This window comes from Pleurotus ostreatus (assembly GCF_014466165.1).
Source record: "Pleurotus ostreatus strain PC9 chromosome Unknown scaffold_9, whole genome shotgun sequence".
NCBI classification, from domain to species: Eukaryota; Fungi; Basidiomycota; class Agaricomycetes; order Agaricales; family Pleurotaceae; genus Pleurotus; species Pleurotus ostreatus.
The window spans coordinates 1,457,131-1,471,754 of NW_023503164.1; the positions used below are offsets into that span (position 1 = coordinate 1,457,131).

General features: G+C 50.9%; 6 protein-coding genes across 6 annotated transcripts; 2 read left to right on the forward strand and 4 right to left on the reverse strand.

The window, feature by feature from the left end:
* Positions 1–1,583: 1,583 nt before the first annotated feature.
* PC9H_011664 (uncharacterized protein) lies at positions 1,584–3,349 on the reverse strand (the record flags this gene model as incomplete). The annotated part of the gene is made up of 3 exons (XM_036781147.1): positions 1,584–1,904; positions 1,967–2,293; positions 2,345–3,349. 3 exons carry the CDS (start codon positions 3,347–3,349, stop codon positions 1,584–1,586), a joined length of 1,653 nt encoding a protein of 550 aa, XP_036627002.1.
* A 633-nt stretch (positions 3,350–3,982) lies between these two features.
* On the forward strand, positions 3,983–5,479 carry PC9H_011665 (uncharacterized protein; the record flags this gene model as incomplete). The annotated part of the gene is made up of 1 exon (XM_036781148.1): positions 3,983–5,479. The coding sequence occupies one exon, from the start codon at positions 3,983–3,985 to the stop codon at positions 5,477–5,479; it is 1,497 nt and encodes a 498-aa protein (XP_036627003.1).
* Positions 5,480–5,613: 134 nt separating this feature from the next.
* PC9H_011666 (uncharacterized protein) lies at positions 5,614–8,375 on the reverse strand (the record flags this gene model as incomplete). Its single annotated transcript, XM_036781149.1, has 2 exons — positions 5,614–7,933; positions 7,984–8,375. The coding sequence occupies 2 exons, from the start codon at positions 8,373–8,375 to the stop codon at positions 5,614–5,616; spliced, it is 2,712 nt and encodes a 903-aa protein (XP_036627004.1).
* A 251-nt stretch (positions 8,376–8,626) lies between these two features.
* PC9H_011667 (uncharacterized protein) lies at positions 8,627–9,257 on the reverse strand (the record flags this gene model as incomplete). The annotated part of the gene is made up of 4 exons (XM_036781150.1): positions 8,627–8,689; positions 8,737–8,919; positions 8,978–9,050; positions 9,106–9,257. The coding sequence occupies 4 exons, from the start codon at positions 9,255–9,257 to the stop codon at positions 8,627–8,629; spliced, it is 471 nt and encodes a 156-aa protein (XP_036627005.1).
* Positions 9,258–11,539: 2,282 nt separating this feature from the next.
* Positions 11,540–13,194, reverse strand: SNF12 (SWI/SNF complex component snf12; the record flags this gene model as incomplete). Its single annotated transcript, XM_036781151.1, has 9 exons — positions 11,540–11,590; positions 11,638–11,850; positions 11,899–12,138; positions 12,188–12,318; positions 12,369–12,507; positions 12,559–12,678; positions 12,724–12,867; positions 12,917–13,085; positions 13,151–13,194. The coding sequence occupies 9 exons, from the start codon at positions 13,192–13,194 to the stop codon at positions 11,540–11,542; spliced, it is 1,251 nt and encodes a 416-aa protein (XP_036627006.1).
* A 155-nt stretch (positions 13,195–13,349) lies between these two features.
* PC9H_011669 (uncharacterized protein) lies at positions 13,350–14,537 on the forward strand (the record flags this gene model as incomplete). The annotated part of the gene is made up of 7 exons (XM_036781152.1): positions 13,350–13,481; positions 13,535–13,568; positions 13,624–13,682; positions 13,740–13,982; positions 14,038–14,125; positions 14,179–14,294; positions 14,346–14,537. The coding sequence occupies 7 exons, from the start codon at positions 13,350–13,352 to the stop codon at positions 14,535–14,537; spliced, it is 864 nt and encodes a 287-aa protein (XP_036627007.1).
* Between the last annotated feature and the right edge of the window lie 87 nt (positions 14,538–14,624).

Sequence of the window (14,624 nt, forward strand, 5' to 3'; positions counted from 1 at the left end):
AGAGACTTGATGGGAAACAACTTGAGGGAGAGCTCATTTTATTCAGCCAACACATGCCATTCAAGTCGTCTCGTGGGAGGCCAAGCAGCCACGGCGATTGACCCTGGGCCGTTTCCTGTGGGAGTGTACACGCCCCGAGCACAACTACGCAGCATCAAACGTACCGAACAACACCAGCTGATCCTCGCGATGGGGCAATCCAGCACAATTGTTGCTTAAGACGGCATTGAACATTCCTTTCCATCCCTACCCGGGGAAGGAGCACGCAGCATATGAAGTCACGGTTACCTTAACTGACACGAGAAGTGGTTAGCACTTATCAAGTATAGTTGTGCCCCATTGTACTCGCCTGAGGTTATTTCAAAGTCCACTTCGGACAGCCAATGATCTGATCACCGCGTCCCCGACAGATATGTAAGAATTATGAGAACTCACGACATTACGAGTGAAATTTACGACTAGCCTCATGATAGACTGTCATACGGACACGTCGTAGAAACTCGCTTTTGAATGAAGCGATATGGTTGCAATATTGCTCTATATTGGAATGGCCGTGGATCTCTAGAGCATCTCTAGGCTGCCAGACACCAGCCGTTTCTTCGCCGAATGAATGAGGCTTTAGGTAGTTGAGGACTAGACCTGGAAGAATAACCGCACCTCCGTTAGTCAACACGTTGATGGAGACGGTGATAGAGGTGGAAAAGCCGCGAATAATGAAGTGAGAGTCCACAATCTCACGCTCAAAGGGGTCGCCACTTGTTGATTTTCTCTACCTATGATCTACGTCTATGGGTTGAAACTCACTGATATTGATGCCCTGCTGATACGAATGCTACGACGAGGCCATTTTTGACATATATAAGGCGTGCACTGTAGGGTTGGCACCCTGTTCGAGCCTTGATACACGAATTACTGTACGTATACTATCGTTTCGTTTACTTCCTGTTTCGGTCTGTCATCAGCTGCGGCCGCATTCATTGTTAGGTACTAGCTTACTAGATTACACATGCACACTCTGCGTGCTTATTTACATCTACCTACAGTATATATAGTACCCACATCCACCTATGAAGAAAAACAAGAAGTTAGTTTCCCCTTCCCTCCGTTGCGTTGCGTTTGAGTCGAGTCCAGCAGTCGCACGCGGCGCTGCTTGGTCGCGTTTCCGTCCTCCGTTCCGTTCGCCACGTGGTGTTCGGTTTCACTTCGTTCCTTCTCACTTCGCTTTTGGTGGGAACACCACCCATTCCCAGTCCTCGCATTCACACCAGCAAATACGACTTCGCACCTACAGCACAAAGCTCTGTCTTTGTATTTCATTTAGACAAGCTACCTCGGCAGTGCGCATTGGGTACTGCTGAAAATGGGATCAACACAGTCGTACTACTCTGATGGACTGAATTCTGAGTATTTCGTTGTTTGAATTTTGTGTTGACGGGGATTCTTACGGAGTACTGAGCACTTGTGCTGGGCAGCTTGCTAAAGCAAAACGTCACTCATACATTCATTCCTTAAACACTCCGAACTTTTCTCCATATAAAAAAGTCAGCGGATAGCTGTGCTGAGAATTACTTCGGTGTACCCACCTACAACATAGACCGCGCCGGCGGGCCGCTACTGACTCTGCCTGAAGTCAATTCGAACCCTTCATATCCATTCGCCTCATTCTCTCGACACATCTCAGCATACACGCCCACGCCCCCCGAAAAGTTCAGATGCTGGATCGTCTTGCCGGGGATGTTGGCCCCGGTATACCACGACTTGACCTTCATCCACAAGCCTTGATCTCCGAGGTCACCCACGAGCTTCGTATACGCCTCTTCGGCTTCCTTCTTCGCATGAATCCTGGAGAACCCGTGGGCTCGCATGTATTCCAGACAATGGATGATCCAATCGCCTTGCACTTCCTGAGGAATCATTGAACATTTAGTCAGTCGATGATAAGGGCGGAATAGACGAGGGCACTTACTGCGGCCGTGGGGCCATTGCTGAGCGCAGTGGGCCCCTGAGTCCCGTATGTAAAGAACATATTCGGGAAATTTGTCGTCATCAGTCCAAGATATGTGCGAGCGAAGGCAGTCCATTTGTCGAAGATGGTCACGCCTTCAGTACCGCGGATGTCGATCTGCGTCATGCTGCCAGTGATAGCGTCGAAGCCAGTGGCCAACACGATGATATCGAATTCGTGCTCAACCCCGTCCGCTGTTTGTATGCCTTTCGGGGTGATCTGCGTTAGGCTGTTTTCATTGATGTCGATGAGGCTGACGTTCGGTTGATTGAATAAGTCGTAATAATTCTGGAGGTAAGATTCAGCGTCTTACGTCTATTTTTGAAAGTGAAGTCTAACCTGCTCCAATGGAAGGCGTTTGGTGCCAAATGGATATGGTTTGATAGTGGGCGCAAGCTTTTCTTGCAGCCAGGGGTCGTTGATACGCGCTCTGACCTTGTCCCTCCACATCGCATATACCCAGTCATTCGCGGCGGCGTCCGTGTAAATTTCCCGGAATCCAGCGAACAGCGGATAGAACCCCCCGCGCGCGTACAACTGCTTGTAGAGCTCCTCCTGTTCCTCCGGCGTGCAATCGGCCATATTTCTATCGGTGAAATCGTAGCTGTGCCCTGCGTATGATTTCTTCCGATCGGTGAAAGCCTTGAGCTGCCCTTCTTTCATCTTCTTTATGTCCTCGATATCGAGTTTGCGCTGACCCATAGGCAGGGCGGTGCAGGGAGTGCGTTGGAAGATGGTGACTTGTTGAGCAATAGGCGCGGCTTCCTGAACAACCTGTACACCGCTTGCACCCGTACCAATGACTGCCACCCGTTTGCTTCGTAGATCAACGCCTTCTTGGGGCCATGTTCCAGTATGATGCAGTCTCCCGCGAAACGTATCCAGTCCTTTGAATTCTGGGATGTACGGCTTGGACGCAAAGCCCGTGCAAAAGCTCAAGAATTGACATCGCACAATGTCGCCTTTCTGCGTTCTAACCAACCACTCATCGGTAGCTTCTTCGAACTCAGCGGCAACCACGCGCGTATTAAGCGAGATGTCGCGGCCAAGGTCGAGCGTGCGGTCGATATACGCAAAGTATTTCCGGAGTTCCTGCCAATCAGGGAACAACGTCGCGTAGCTCCAGTCCTGCCAGAGTCCATCGATAGAAAGTTGATAATTGGTTGCATCGGTGTCGACGCGGGAGCCTGGATAACAGTTCCAGTACCAGGTGCCGCCGATACCCCCTCCTGCCTCGAAAATAGTTACGCTGAATCCGAGCTTCCGCAGGTGATAGAGTTGGTAGAGACCGCTGAGGCCTGCGCCAACTATGAGGATGTCGACTCTCGCAGGAAATGCAGACATGGCGACAAGTTGATGGGAAGAGGACTGGACATGGAGCTTTTATCCACACAGCACATGCCGTTCGTGTCGTCTCGTGGGAGGTCAAGCGGTCACCACAGTTAACACTTGGCCTTCCTATAGGCTCTGACTTGCGACCGTACCTGTGGTCCTAGAGAGCCAGTGGTGATTCGGCCGGCAATTACAGCACATGTGTTGGACGGGACCGTATTGATCATTCCTTCATTCTACCTCATCCCCAGATGGTTCGAAGGAAGCACCCCAGTATTCATATGAGGGAACTGCTGCCGTACTCTATACAACTGATAAGCCGTGAGCACGATCAAACGCCGCTCTCACCTTACGCGATTTCAAGATCCAGCTTGAGCGGCTGATCGCCGTCTCGACAGGCACTGGGCTGTGTCAGAGGATGATGGTCGAGAGGCACATGTACGCGACCAATTGGCGTTCCTCCAAGGGAGGTTGCGCTCTTATCGAAGCCAGCACGCGACATTTTGAAATACAAACCAGAAGCAACGGAATGAGCGTGAGAGTTCGCGCTCTCACGCTCATTATTACGCGGACAGTGTTTTGATAATGTGAATTCGCCCAGCACCCAGAAGATCCAAGCTTCTGCCTAGCGAAACAACAAATGCAATGGCGACCACATTCTTGAACTCTATCGAATCTGTCCTTCCAGCTGAGCTGGCGTCCCGCGTAGCCAAGCTTTGCACTTCGGATGACAGTAAAGCCACCTTGGAAAATGTTCTCCGTTTCGCAGTTGGCGCGCCGAGCTCACTGGAAGCGATTCAGCCGGACGAGTGGTCTGATAAGCAAGCCAAAGCTCGCACCATTCTTGCAGGTATCGTACCCTATTCATCAGACCAAAACAAGAGACCTAGAGAGGATGGTGGCGCATCGGAGGACGCGCAAGACTCTAAACGCGCCAGAACCTCCATTCAGGACCGCGGCAGCCCACTTTTTACACTTCATTCCATATCTGCGACATCTCCAGTCAGAAAGAAGACTGACATCAAAATCTATGCTTCCAGTGTTGCCTTTGAGAACCCAGCGACGCATGCTGTCGAGACAGAAATCCCAGTGCAGACCCTAACCCGGGCCTTTGTCCTGCCTACTCGGGGAAAATCAAAACCCCACTGGACTGTTGTGCTCTTGACTGCCGACGCTCCGTCCGCCGTAAAGGGCGTTTCCAACCAACAGGTCATCTTTGGCATAGATGCGAAGGCAACCACACCCATAACCACTACGGGCGGTACAAACGAGGTCACCCATAAAAAAGGCTCGGAAACCCTCCCAATTCTACGGGAATTTCTCTCGCATCTTCCTATCCCCCTTCTGGAGCCCTCCGTCGATATATTTCGCAGTTCTACGGAAGGCCCTGGACCAGGTGGCCAGGGTGTTCCTGGTATTCAAGCTTACCGAGGCGCGAAGGCCGGCAGTCTGTGGTTCATGAGGGAGGGCATTCTCTGGGGTGAAAGCAAGCCTTGTGAATTCTGGTCCATCGGGGACCTCATAAATAGGACGGAAGGTCTGAGAATCATCGGTGGCACTGGAAGAACTTGTTCAGTAGTCCTAACTCGACGGCCGATGAAGGACGAAGCCGGTGACGGTGACGATGATGAGGCAGACGAGGGTGAAGAAACCCAATTCGGCGTCATCGACGCGAAGGAACAAGACCCTATCAACGGCTGGGTGCGAAACCACCGTCACCTATTTGGCCCGCCCAACAATCAACATCCACCAGCCACTGAAAAATCTAAGGCCCGTGCAAACGTCATGGTTAACACGGGCAAGGTCACCCTCGCCAGTGCCCAGTTTGACGAGTCGGACGGTTCTGACGTCTCGTTCGAAGCTGATTCCGACGATTCGGAAGGCTCTGGGTCGGATTCTGGAGATGAGACTGACAATCAAAACGGGAGCGCTGCCACAAGTCCACAAGAGGACGATGCAGAGAGTAGCGATGGCGGAGACGACATGGATACCGAGGAATTAGATCCAGCGCAGCATCCCCTCCTGAGGCCAGGTGCAGTTCCTCGAATGAGTCGCGCTGCCATGGACATGGTTGTAGGTATGGTTGAGCAAGATATGCTCGGTGCGCAGTCTAAGGAGGAAGAGGATGAGCTGGATGATTGATTTACATGTATATAATCGAGAGGAATGGACTTGTGAGTCACTTGTTGTCAATGTCGCGAATGCCAACGGGTTCGTTATTAATGGGTCAAGAACGGAGGGACTGTAAGTCTAAGGCCTACTGAGAACTAAGATATCTAGAGACATTCCCGACTGGCTGCCTCCGCCAAGCTCAATTCGATTGCAAATCTCAAATCATCGTCTATGTCGTCTAAATCAAAGGCTTTTGTCTCTTTAGCCTTGCCTTTATTGGGTTGCTCCATATCGCGAGCCTCGGGCGATTTACTAATGGCCAGAGGCTTGTTCCAAGCGGATGGCGATTTAGAGGTAGAAGGGGAGCCGCGCGACTTCGGGGTACCATCAGCGTATTGGCTGGGACTGCCCGTCCAGCTTTTGCTCGCCATCATAGGGAAATGTTGCTCGGATTGGTCTATGTTGATGGCCTCCAGTTTGCTGGACTCCGATCCGCCGCTAGGTTGTTTCCCGATGCGAGTGGACCCAGCTTCTCTAGGCTCATCCTGCATTCTTGGAGAAACCTGGATCTTGGAATTGGAGTTTGAACGGGAGATCCAAGAGACTGCACGGCTTCCTTGGGGAGAGGGTCGAGGACTAGACCAAGATGATGGGGGCGAAGTAGTCGGAATCGACGGGGTAGGCGACGGAGCACTTGGGCGGTGGGAAGCTGCGATAACGTGCGCCACTCCATCAAGCTCGAAATCATTGTCAAACACGCCTTCCTCCACGTCGCCAATATATCGTTCATCATATTCTTCCTCATAGTTGTCCCGGCTTAGCATCAGCACGTACTCCACGGCTTCGGCTTCACTTAATCCCAGACTCTCTAACCCAACCCTTTGTTCTCGTTCATTTTGCCTCCGCTCGAGGACACCTTCAGGCATAGGAACATCGTCGGTGAGATCCCTGGATTCATCGATGGCTGCCCGAAGTGCGTAGGCATCTTTGAAGAACGAATTAGAAGCTAGACATATTGTCGGAAAAGTGAAAATCATACTTGAACCTCTGCTCACCCGCCCCGCGTCTTTCTTCTTCTTCGGTATTCCCACCACATTTCTACCTCGAACGCCGCCTCTATAGCCCTTGCGATCTGGTCCAGCCCACCATCCAACTACTCTATCGCCAACGTTGAATACAAGGACTTGCTTGTCCCCCGTCAACAGGATTTGGCCGATGGATTCTTCGTCATAGGTAGCCTCTGCTCTATGTTGACCACGTTTTCTGGGCCCAAACTCTCTGATGAAGGCGAAGTTCAAACTGTCCCAAACCTTAACCTCGCCGGTTGAAGATCCAGTGATCAGGACGGCATCGTTACCCGCAATGGCGGTGATCTTTCCACCCTCGGTATGGGCTTCGAACCTGGATATAGGGAGGACCGGGCGATCTCGCGCAGCCCCTGGTAATGTGTCACTCCCGAGGTCTACCGTCCAGTCATAGACATTTATACATCCCAAAGAATCGCCAACTACGACAACACTGCGACCTTCCGTGTTTTGGACACGAGTAAAGAAGGACTCCAAGCAGGAAATGGAGCCGAAGGATGGGTCGTTACCGAATGAAGTGATCCGGGTTTGCTGGGTAACGGTATCGACGGAAATACGATAGAAATCGGCGTCGTCTTGATAAGCAACCAGGAGATGTATTATGTTCGCCTCTGGATCTCCAGCGTCGAGGACGAGCTTCGAAATGGTCAGGGGAGACGTGTTTGGTGATCTAGCGACTGGACATTCTATGGCTAACCCCCTAATTTCTGGAGTCTGGAGAGTAGGAGATCGCGTAGACGTGGGCAAGAGTTTCCCAAGACCAGACCAAATAAACAGACTGCCGTCTGCGAGGCCGCATGCGACGATTCCGTAATCTGTAATCCTGGCTTCCACAGTGAAGAATGAGGATGTGCCGTACGACGGGTGTGAAGACCAGAGACAGTGTAGGGAATTCCTGTTGGCGTCCCAAACCTTGACCGTGTTGTCGAGGGCAACGCTAGCCCCATATCTGACACCACCGTCCTTCCTAGTGTCGAGCTTCTCCCATGTAACGGCTGACACTGGTCCTGTATGACTAACGTCGATCGGACTGATGATTGGTACAACGTGGCGCATGACGCTCGCGTGATCAATGGCCTTCTGTACGATAACGAGGCCAACTTTTCCGTCGGGGTACCCAAATAAGGCTTTTCCTGCACCATCATGAGCAGAGATGGCGCACGGGTGTGCTACTCCAATGAGCTCCGGGGCCAGGTAGACGTTACCAACCTTGCCGGTAAGGGGCAAAGAACGACAAACAGCACCAGATGAAGCGGAGAAAACAATTATGTTAGGAATCGGAGTGGTCCATGGTGCGATATTTGGCATCTGTGTGCAAGCGAGCTGCATGCTTGTCCCAGGCGTAGCGTTGTTTAATGGTGTATGCGTCATTAGCGAGTTGCCGGAAAACCCCCAACGTCTAAACTCGAACTGATCAGCGGGATTCCGGTGCCCATACCATCGGCGTACCTCAAAAGTTTATATCTCGCAATGAATAGGTCCCTCCATGGCTGCTGAGGGGACCTCCTAAGCATTAAGGATTTATTTTCAATCAATTCAAGATCGCTCTCAGGAGAAATTGCTAGGCATTGAGTTGCGAACGCCCGAAGCCAAGTGCTGTCTAGCTTTACGTGTTGAGACAGGATTTTGCATACTCGTCCGAGGGCCAAGAGGGACGGCGGTTCGAGATAAGAAGTAATGTGGAGGAGGGATTCCTCTGGGACATCAAGCAAGAGCCTGAGGCCAGAAGGGACTGCGTCGTCTGAGTGGGATGATCCATCTTGAGGAATATAATGGTTGCTGGGTAAATAGAGGTCTGAAGTCGATTCTTTCTGGGCTGATTTGTTTCTTCTATAGAGCATACAACTGCAAAAATGAAGCAAAGAGGAGGCCGTGTGCGCAGACAGGTGTCTGCGATGTCGATGGTAGTGGTTCTGGTTCAAGTGCTGGCGCAGAGACAATCCACTTAGGTCGGCGGTTCGGCGTTTGCCGTCCCCTATGGTCCATAAACCAGCTCCATAACGCACTCAGACAAGAAATATTTGGTCTGGGGAAAAGAAGAACTTTGCTAGCAAATCGCGGTGATAATACAAACTATGAAGTGTCTGTATCCTCAAACTCTACGGCGATCGGTCATCGTGCGCACGATGGACCCGACGCCAGCGATCTCAGTCAACTGGAAGCAAATGAGTGACAAACAGAGAAGCGGCGGGATGAGCGCACCTTCTCGTGCCACCCTAGCAGGACACTGCCGCTGATATCACCCCAGCCTGGCATAGCCATGCCCTTGTAAAGGTACTTCATGAGAGCATCCTGCGAGTCTTGGGAGAGAGCTTTGATGACTGAGGACACCTCCGTGGACTTGGTGCTGTTAAGTATGGTGAGGATTGTCTGTAGCGTCAAAACCTTGTGAATGACGATAAGATCAGCAGCGAAGGACACGGTGCAAGGAGGATAGACACACCTTTGCGTCTTCGACATTAGGCCCGTAGGGCGCGTTCTCCAGCGCGATGCTAAGAGCACCTGGGACGTCTCCTCTGCACTAGGGATCAACCGATGCACCACTATCGAAGAAAATGCTCACGAACGCACTTAGCCAGGGCACTCCGCACTGCGGATTGTCGTTGCTTTGCTTCGTCTAATGCCTGTGCAGCATCCTGAGGAAATGGCTCGTAAAGTTCTGATTCTTGCAGAACGTCCTCATCATAAATATCGATGTCGATCTTGCGGAATGCAGTGTCCATTCTGTCAATGTATGGGATGAGTGCGAAGTCAGGTAGTTCACGCCTCACTCACGATGCAGAGGCGCTTGTTATCTGATAAGATGATCTTACGAATCACTTCACTTCACGGGTTACAAATCATAAATATGGTGGAAGGGTACATGGAACAAACGTCGGCGGTATCACACAATGTGATGGCAAAAAACCACATATGTACTCGGATATGTGTACTGAGGACCAAGTATAGCCCCATCCAAAGCTGTGGTGCCGCTAGCCTCCCGTAAGAAAACCACATCGACGCGTTAGACAAACCCTTGCGGATAGTAGGGTTCCAGCCTTTCATTATACAGGGTGCACAAAATTCAAAACCTGCCAAGTGTGGGATAGTCCAGCGCAGAATTGTGGTGTTATGGCAGTGTTAGTTATGCTACTTCTCTTTGAATTCAAAGCCCGCTCCAGCGTTAAAGATTTACTTGCTACTTCAAGTCTTCAAGTCGCTTGGTATCATGGTGCTAATTCAGATGGAAATACGGGACCGGTCCCTTGCCCTTCTGGGATTTGGACAGCTTAGATGACAGTGGCTTGGCCCTTAACAACAGTGTCAAAGTCAATGGGCTTCCGAGGTGAACATGAAATGACTTCCCATTCGGACCGCCCCACGGAGGGGGTACTAGATAATATAGATCAACCGATAGCCGGAATAAGCAGTCTAACAGCCCAGCTGTGGGTTATCATCAATCCTTCTTTTTTGCCAGGGAACATCACTGTGCAATGCAGCCGCTAAAGTACGCACTCTCCCTCATTGGGATAGCGTCCCCCACGACTCGTCGGATACAAAACACCATGACATAGCCCAGATCCACCAGCCATGATCGAGAAGGCGGGGAGCGCGAAGAAGAGAATCGGAATGATTAAGTCGAAGGACAAAGATCCGACTAGACCACGAGTTCCACATCATGTCCAAGAAGTACAACAGTGCCCATATGCGAAACATAGCGAGAGTCGCAGTAAGGCTGCTATGTCTTGTACGGGCGTCACGTCGGTCAGAATGTTGATGCTAAACCGGGGTGCGCCGATGTCCCATTGATTTATAAGGTGTAGTCTCGCTGATCTAACCACGAGCACATCGCCACGACCAGCCGTCAAATCCCCTGTAGTACGCAAAGTACGCCACTTGATCTATCGCCGTGCCTAACAACGATGCCACCCCCCAGAAGTCCGTTTTTTTTTCGGACTGATGATGATGGTGCAAGGTCTACAGCATCAAGAATCGATATCCAGATCAGGTGCGCCTTAGCAGGTGTGGGTGGCGGTTGGCAAAAGAAACAAGACGCACCTTTTGAGACCTGCCAGCCTAATCGAATGCACGTCGTCGAGATTGGCCTCTATTTGTAGGTCCATGTAATTCTCACTGGAGCGGCATTTGATGGGTTCTGTAATAGTCTGCGTTACACCGCCCACACACGAGACTCATCTTGATCAATGAAGAAGCATGATCTTCGAATGATGCGACATAGCCCTCGGGAGGGTGTGAAAGGAAGAAGCTGACGGAGGCGAAAGACAAGTCATTTACCACTGAAGGCCTGAAAGCCGAACGCTTATAGAGGTACGGCCACAGCATTAATGAAAGTCCATTCCTTCCTCCCTCGAATCCAATGGCACAGGCAGTATCACCAGCAAAGCCATCTCTTGTAGAGAAGGTGATGCTTCCGCCATCCGTGACCATACCACCGGCAGTAGCAACCAGAAACGCAGACCCTAGGCGCTTCTCGGGGAGGGCTATCAATATTTCGTTAACTGGAGCATCAGGTGGGAATTACACACCGTTCTTTATCCTTGATGGAGAGCGGCCCTTGACACTTCGTTGCAGTCAAAGGTTATATCCCCCCTTCAGATATGCCTTCCTTGGGGGAGCGCCGCCTTAGGTCCATGACCAATGATCTTGACCTCGAAGCAGGACAAATAAGAGCCCACTCGATACCGCGGGTCCCCCTGTGGGTGAACCGTGTACTACGGAGCGATGGGCTGAAGAAGGCGGTGGTTTTCATGTACTTCTCCATCGCAATAGCATTAGTGATCACGGGGGTCGAGCTACAACGAGGTCGCTCTTTCCCTGATACGGTCCCAGGCAGCCACCGAGGCGTGTAAAGGGAGAAACGTCAGAGCAGGAGAGGATTAGACGGACTAGCCAAATCATACGCAGGGTTATCACTTACAACAGAAAACAATGTAGCATTAGCATCTCGGTGTACAGAAACACATATTACTCATATCAAAGCGGCAGAGAATATGGTATATATCCCTCACTGAATGCCCTTCTGGGATAGACGAATACCTTCGTGGATTGCCACAGCCTAGAGGACATGAGCAACCGTCGAATTTTCCGTATGAAAGTGCTTACCTCTTCTACCCACGGCAACCTGAAAAATTCACTCCTCTTGAGCTCTTCCGCTCTGACGGCCGCACCTTCACCCGCTCCGCCTAGGATACTTTCCAGGTCCCTCGACTGAGATTCCAGCCATGTCTGGATGAACTGAGCTGGGTCATCTGCAAACGATTGTAAGAAAGTCCGTTTGAGGTGGGAGTTGTGTAACGATTGAGCGAGTAAGGCGATCTATGCAGGGGTCAGTAATTTCGACAACGAAGAATGTTTATATATTACCTCTTCGTCTAGTTTAGCAAGGGTCGCAGCACTCTCTTTGTTAGCCTGGAGCATGACAGTCATTCGATTCTTGAGCGTATGGTCCTCGATCTTGACTTCCATATCCCAGGCTGACGGTCTCTCAGGTGGTGGTATTCCTGGATTTAGTGTATAATGGATGACTACGGGGTCTGGGGCAGTCAGGTATCGATTCACAATGTCTGGGAGTTTGTGGAAAGGCACAGATTCTGCACCGAAGATCTAGTCCTTCGGTTAGCAGTCGTGATAACTGATTAGGGTGTGAACGAACGGGTTTCAGTGCATCATCGGCTCGTACTATCCGCCTATTGCTTTTATCCTGCAGCCCTTGCACCTTCACGTAGTTCCACAACGCTTGGATGACGCCGACCCGACTTTCTTCTTTGATGCTAAGCACAGCGGCTGTGGAAATGGTCAGCGTCATGGTAGAGTAGGGCGCAAGATGATGTGACCTAGTTCAGGAGCGACCTTGAATTGCTCCGGCATATGGTCAAGGAATAATATGAGCCTGATCTTAGTGAGCACATCGCCCGTCCTGCGAATAGTGAACCCGTCCAGAACCGGATTCTGGTGACTTGACGCGCGGGGCCACTGACAGTAGCGTGTAAAGGCCTGGACCTGAGGGGGAAGCAATATACTCACTTCGACGATGTTCGACTCTGGGTACACTGCTGGGTCTCTGTCCATCTCCACTACCATTCGTTTGATCAAAGTCGAGAATTTTCGCGGCTGAATCTTGTCCCTGCTTCGTGCATTCGGGGGCTGCTATTTCTCAGAAACAAGTATGCATGTCCAGGACGGACGCACCTCCAACAACCTGCCATCAATCTTCAGCGTCCACGCAGGAACACCTTCTCCTGTATCGAAGTTGGGAACCACAGCATCAGATCCTGCCTGCCATGCCTGGCCTGAAGTGCTGTGACTGAGGAACAGCCGGAGGGTGCGCGTCGTCTTCGAGATATTGGGAAGTCGGAAGAATACTAGTATCTAATCCACTCACTGTTGGATTTCTCCCCAGCGCATCCTGAACTTCGGCTTTCTTTCTCGTGGTAGTCCAATCTAGTTTGCGTTCCATCTCCAGAAGGTCCTGATACATTGCTGAATCCTCCGCGAACGCTGGGTTTTGTAGGATAACATTCGGGATGGACTTGTCGGTGAGCTTTCGCTTTCTGGTATTAACAACACGCTATAGGTTAATGGAGGCCCCATCGAGGACACACACATATATACTCACTTTGCTGATTTTGGAGCGTCTGCGTTGGCGGCTACATTCGACATTGCTGTTTCGCTAAGTGGAAAGTAATGGTAGGTTATGAAGAAGAAAGAGTGATTGGCACTGAGCATGGGAGTTTCTATTCTCACGGTCACTTCGCTCACTCCTGGAAGTTCACCTCCGAAGTTACTAGTACTCTCCGACTCCGTTGGTCCCGTACATGTCGTTCCGTTCTTCCTCAGGAGCTCTGAGACATGTTGCATACATCGACAGAGGCGTCATTCTCCTCAACAAACCCGCTGGACTAGTTTGCCAGGCGCAGCTTCCTAAGAACGCGTCCCCAGAGTCGGTGGTGAGCAGCGGTATCTTTTCCGTGTTGCACGCAAACTGAAAGTCAGCAAACAGACCGACGAAAATCAATTTGACTACCTTCTCCAAGGTATGGCTGTGGCGTAAGGATGTACGGGTAGTGTCCTGATGCTGCGTTGATATAGGTCTCAAAAATAGTCTGAACCTACCGGATGGCCCATTTCCCGTCCATCGGTTGGATAAGGTGCCCTAAAGGGAGTCCTGCATCCTGGAACTTTACTCACGATGCCTGTGTCGACAGTGTACAACGGGGTCTCTTCTCTTGGCCCGCTCGCCTTCCATGGCCCGAGACCTCTCACGGCAATTTAGTCAACGAACCATTGACAAATACTATCTAGCCATAGTGAGGGGCGGAAAGGCGTCCTTCCCTGGAGGAGAAGGTACCGTCGAAGCTGCGCTGCAGTACAATGATGGCCGAGGCTCATTGAGCTCATCAACGAAGGCGAGTAACTCAGTGACGAGCTGGAAGCTTCTCGCTTCATCTGTACGTCACAGTTTCGACTTGGCCGCAGGAACTGCCTGACATTTGCATCGTTTAGCCTGTAGCTCCTTTGAGCCTCATTCAACTCAAATTACACACTGGTTTGAAACATCAACTTCGAATACACATGGCGCAATGCCTCCGAGGTACGAGACATCCCGCCCTGTGACATCCCCCTCTCTTAATCCGCCTCGTGCAGCACCAATACTTGGCGATGCTCTTTATTCCTCCACAGATTCTTCAAAGTCCATCGGGAAGAGTATTAGTCTCCCCAAGGATCGTGTCCTTTTACACTCTTCCTTCCTCGAATTCGACGTCAGTACTCATTTCTTTCCTCTCCCATTTGGAATTTGAACCTCTTCTTAGCGATTCAGGAAATCAGGTCCAAACAAGCACCTCCGACTTGGCCTAAGATCGCCACTACCCAATGATTTTATGAAGCTTTGCTCCGACTTATCAATTCGTATTGATCCAGAATATGCACGCGGCGGCATCTATGTAGACGGTCATCGAATTGACGGACCACTATTATCGGATCTAGACGGTCGATGGTTCTGACCGCACAGCCAACAGACATGAATGGTAGTACAAGTATGTGAAGGGCTAATGGTCGTAAGTGCATAAAATGATAACAAATAAATTTAT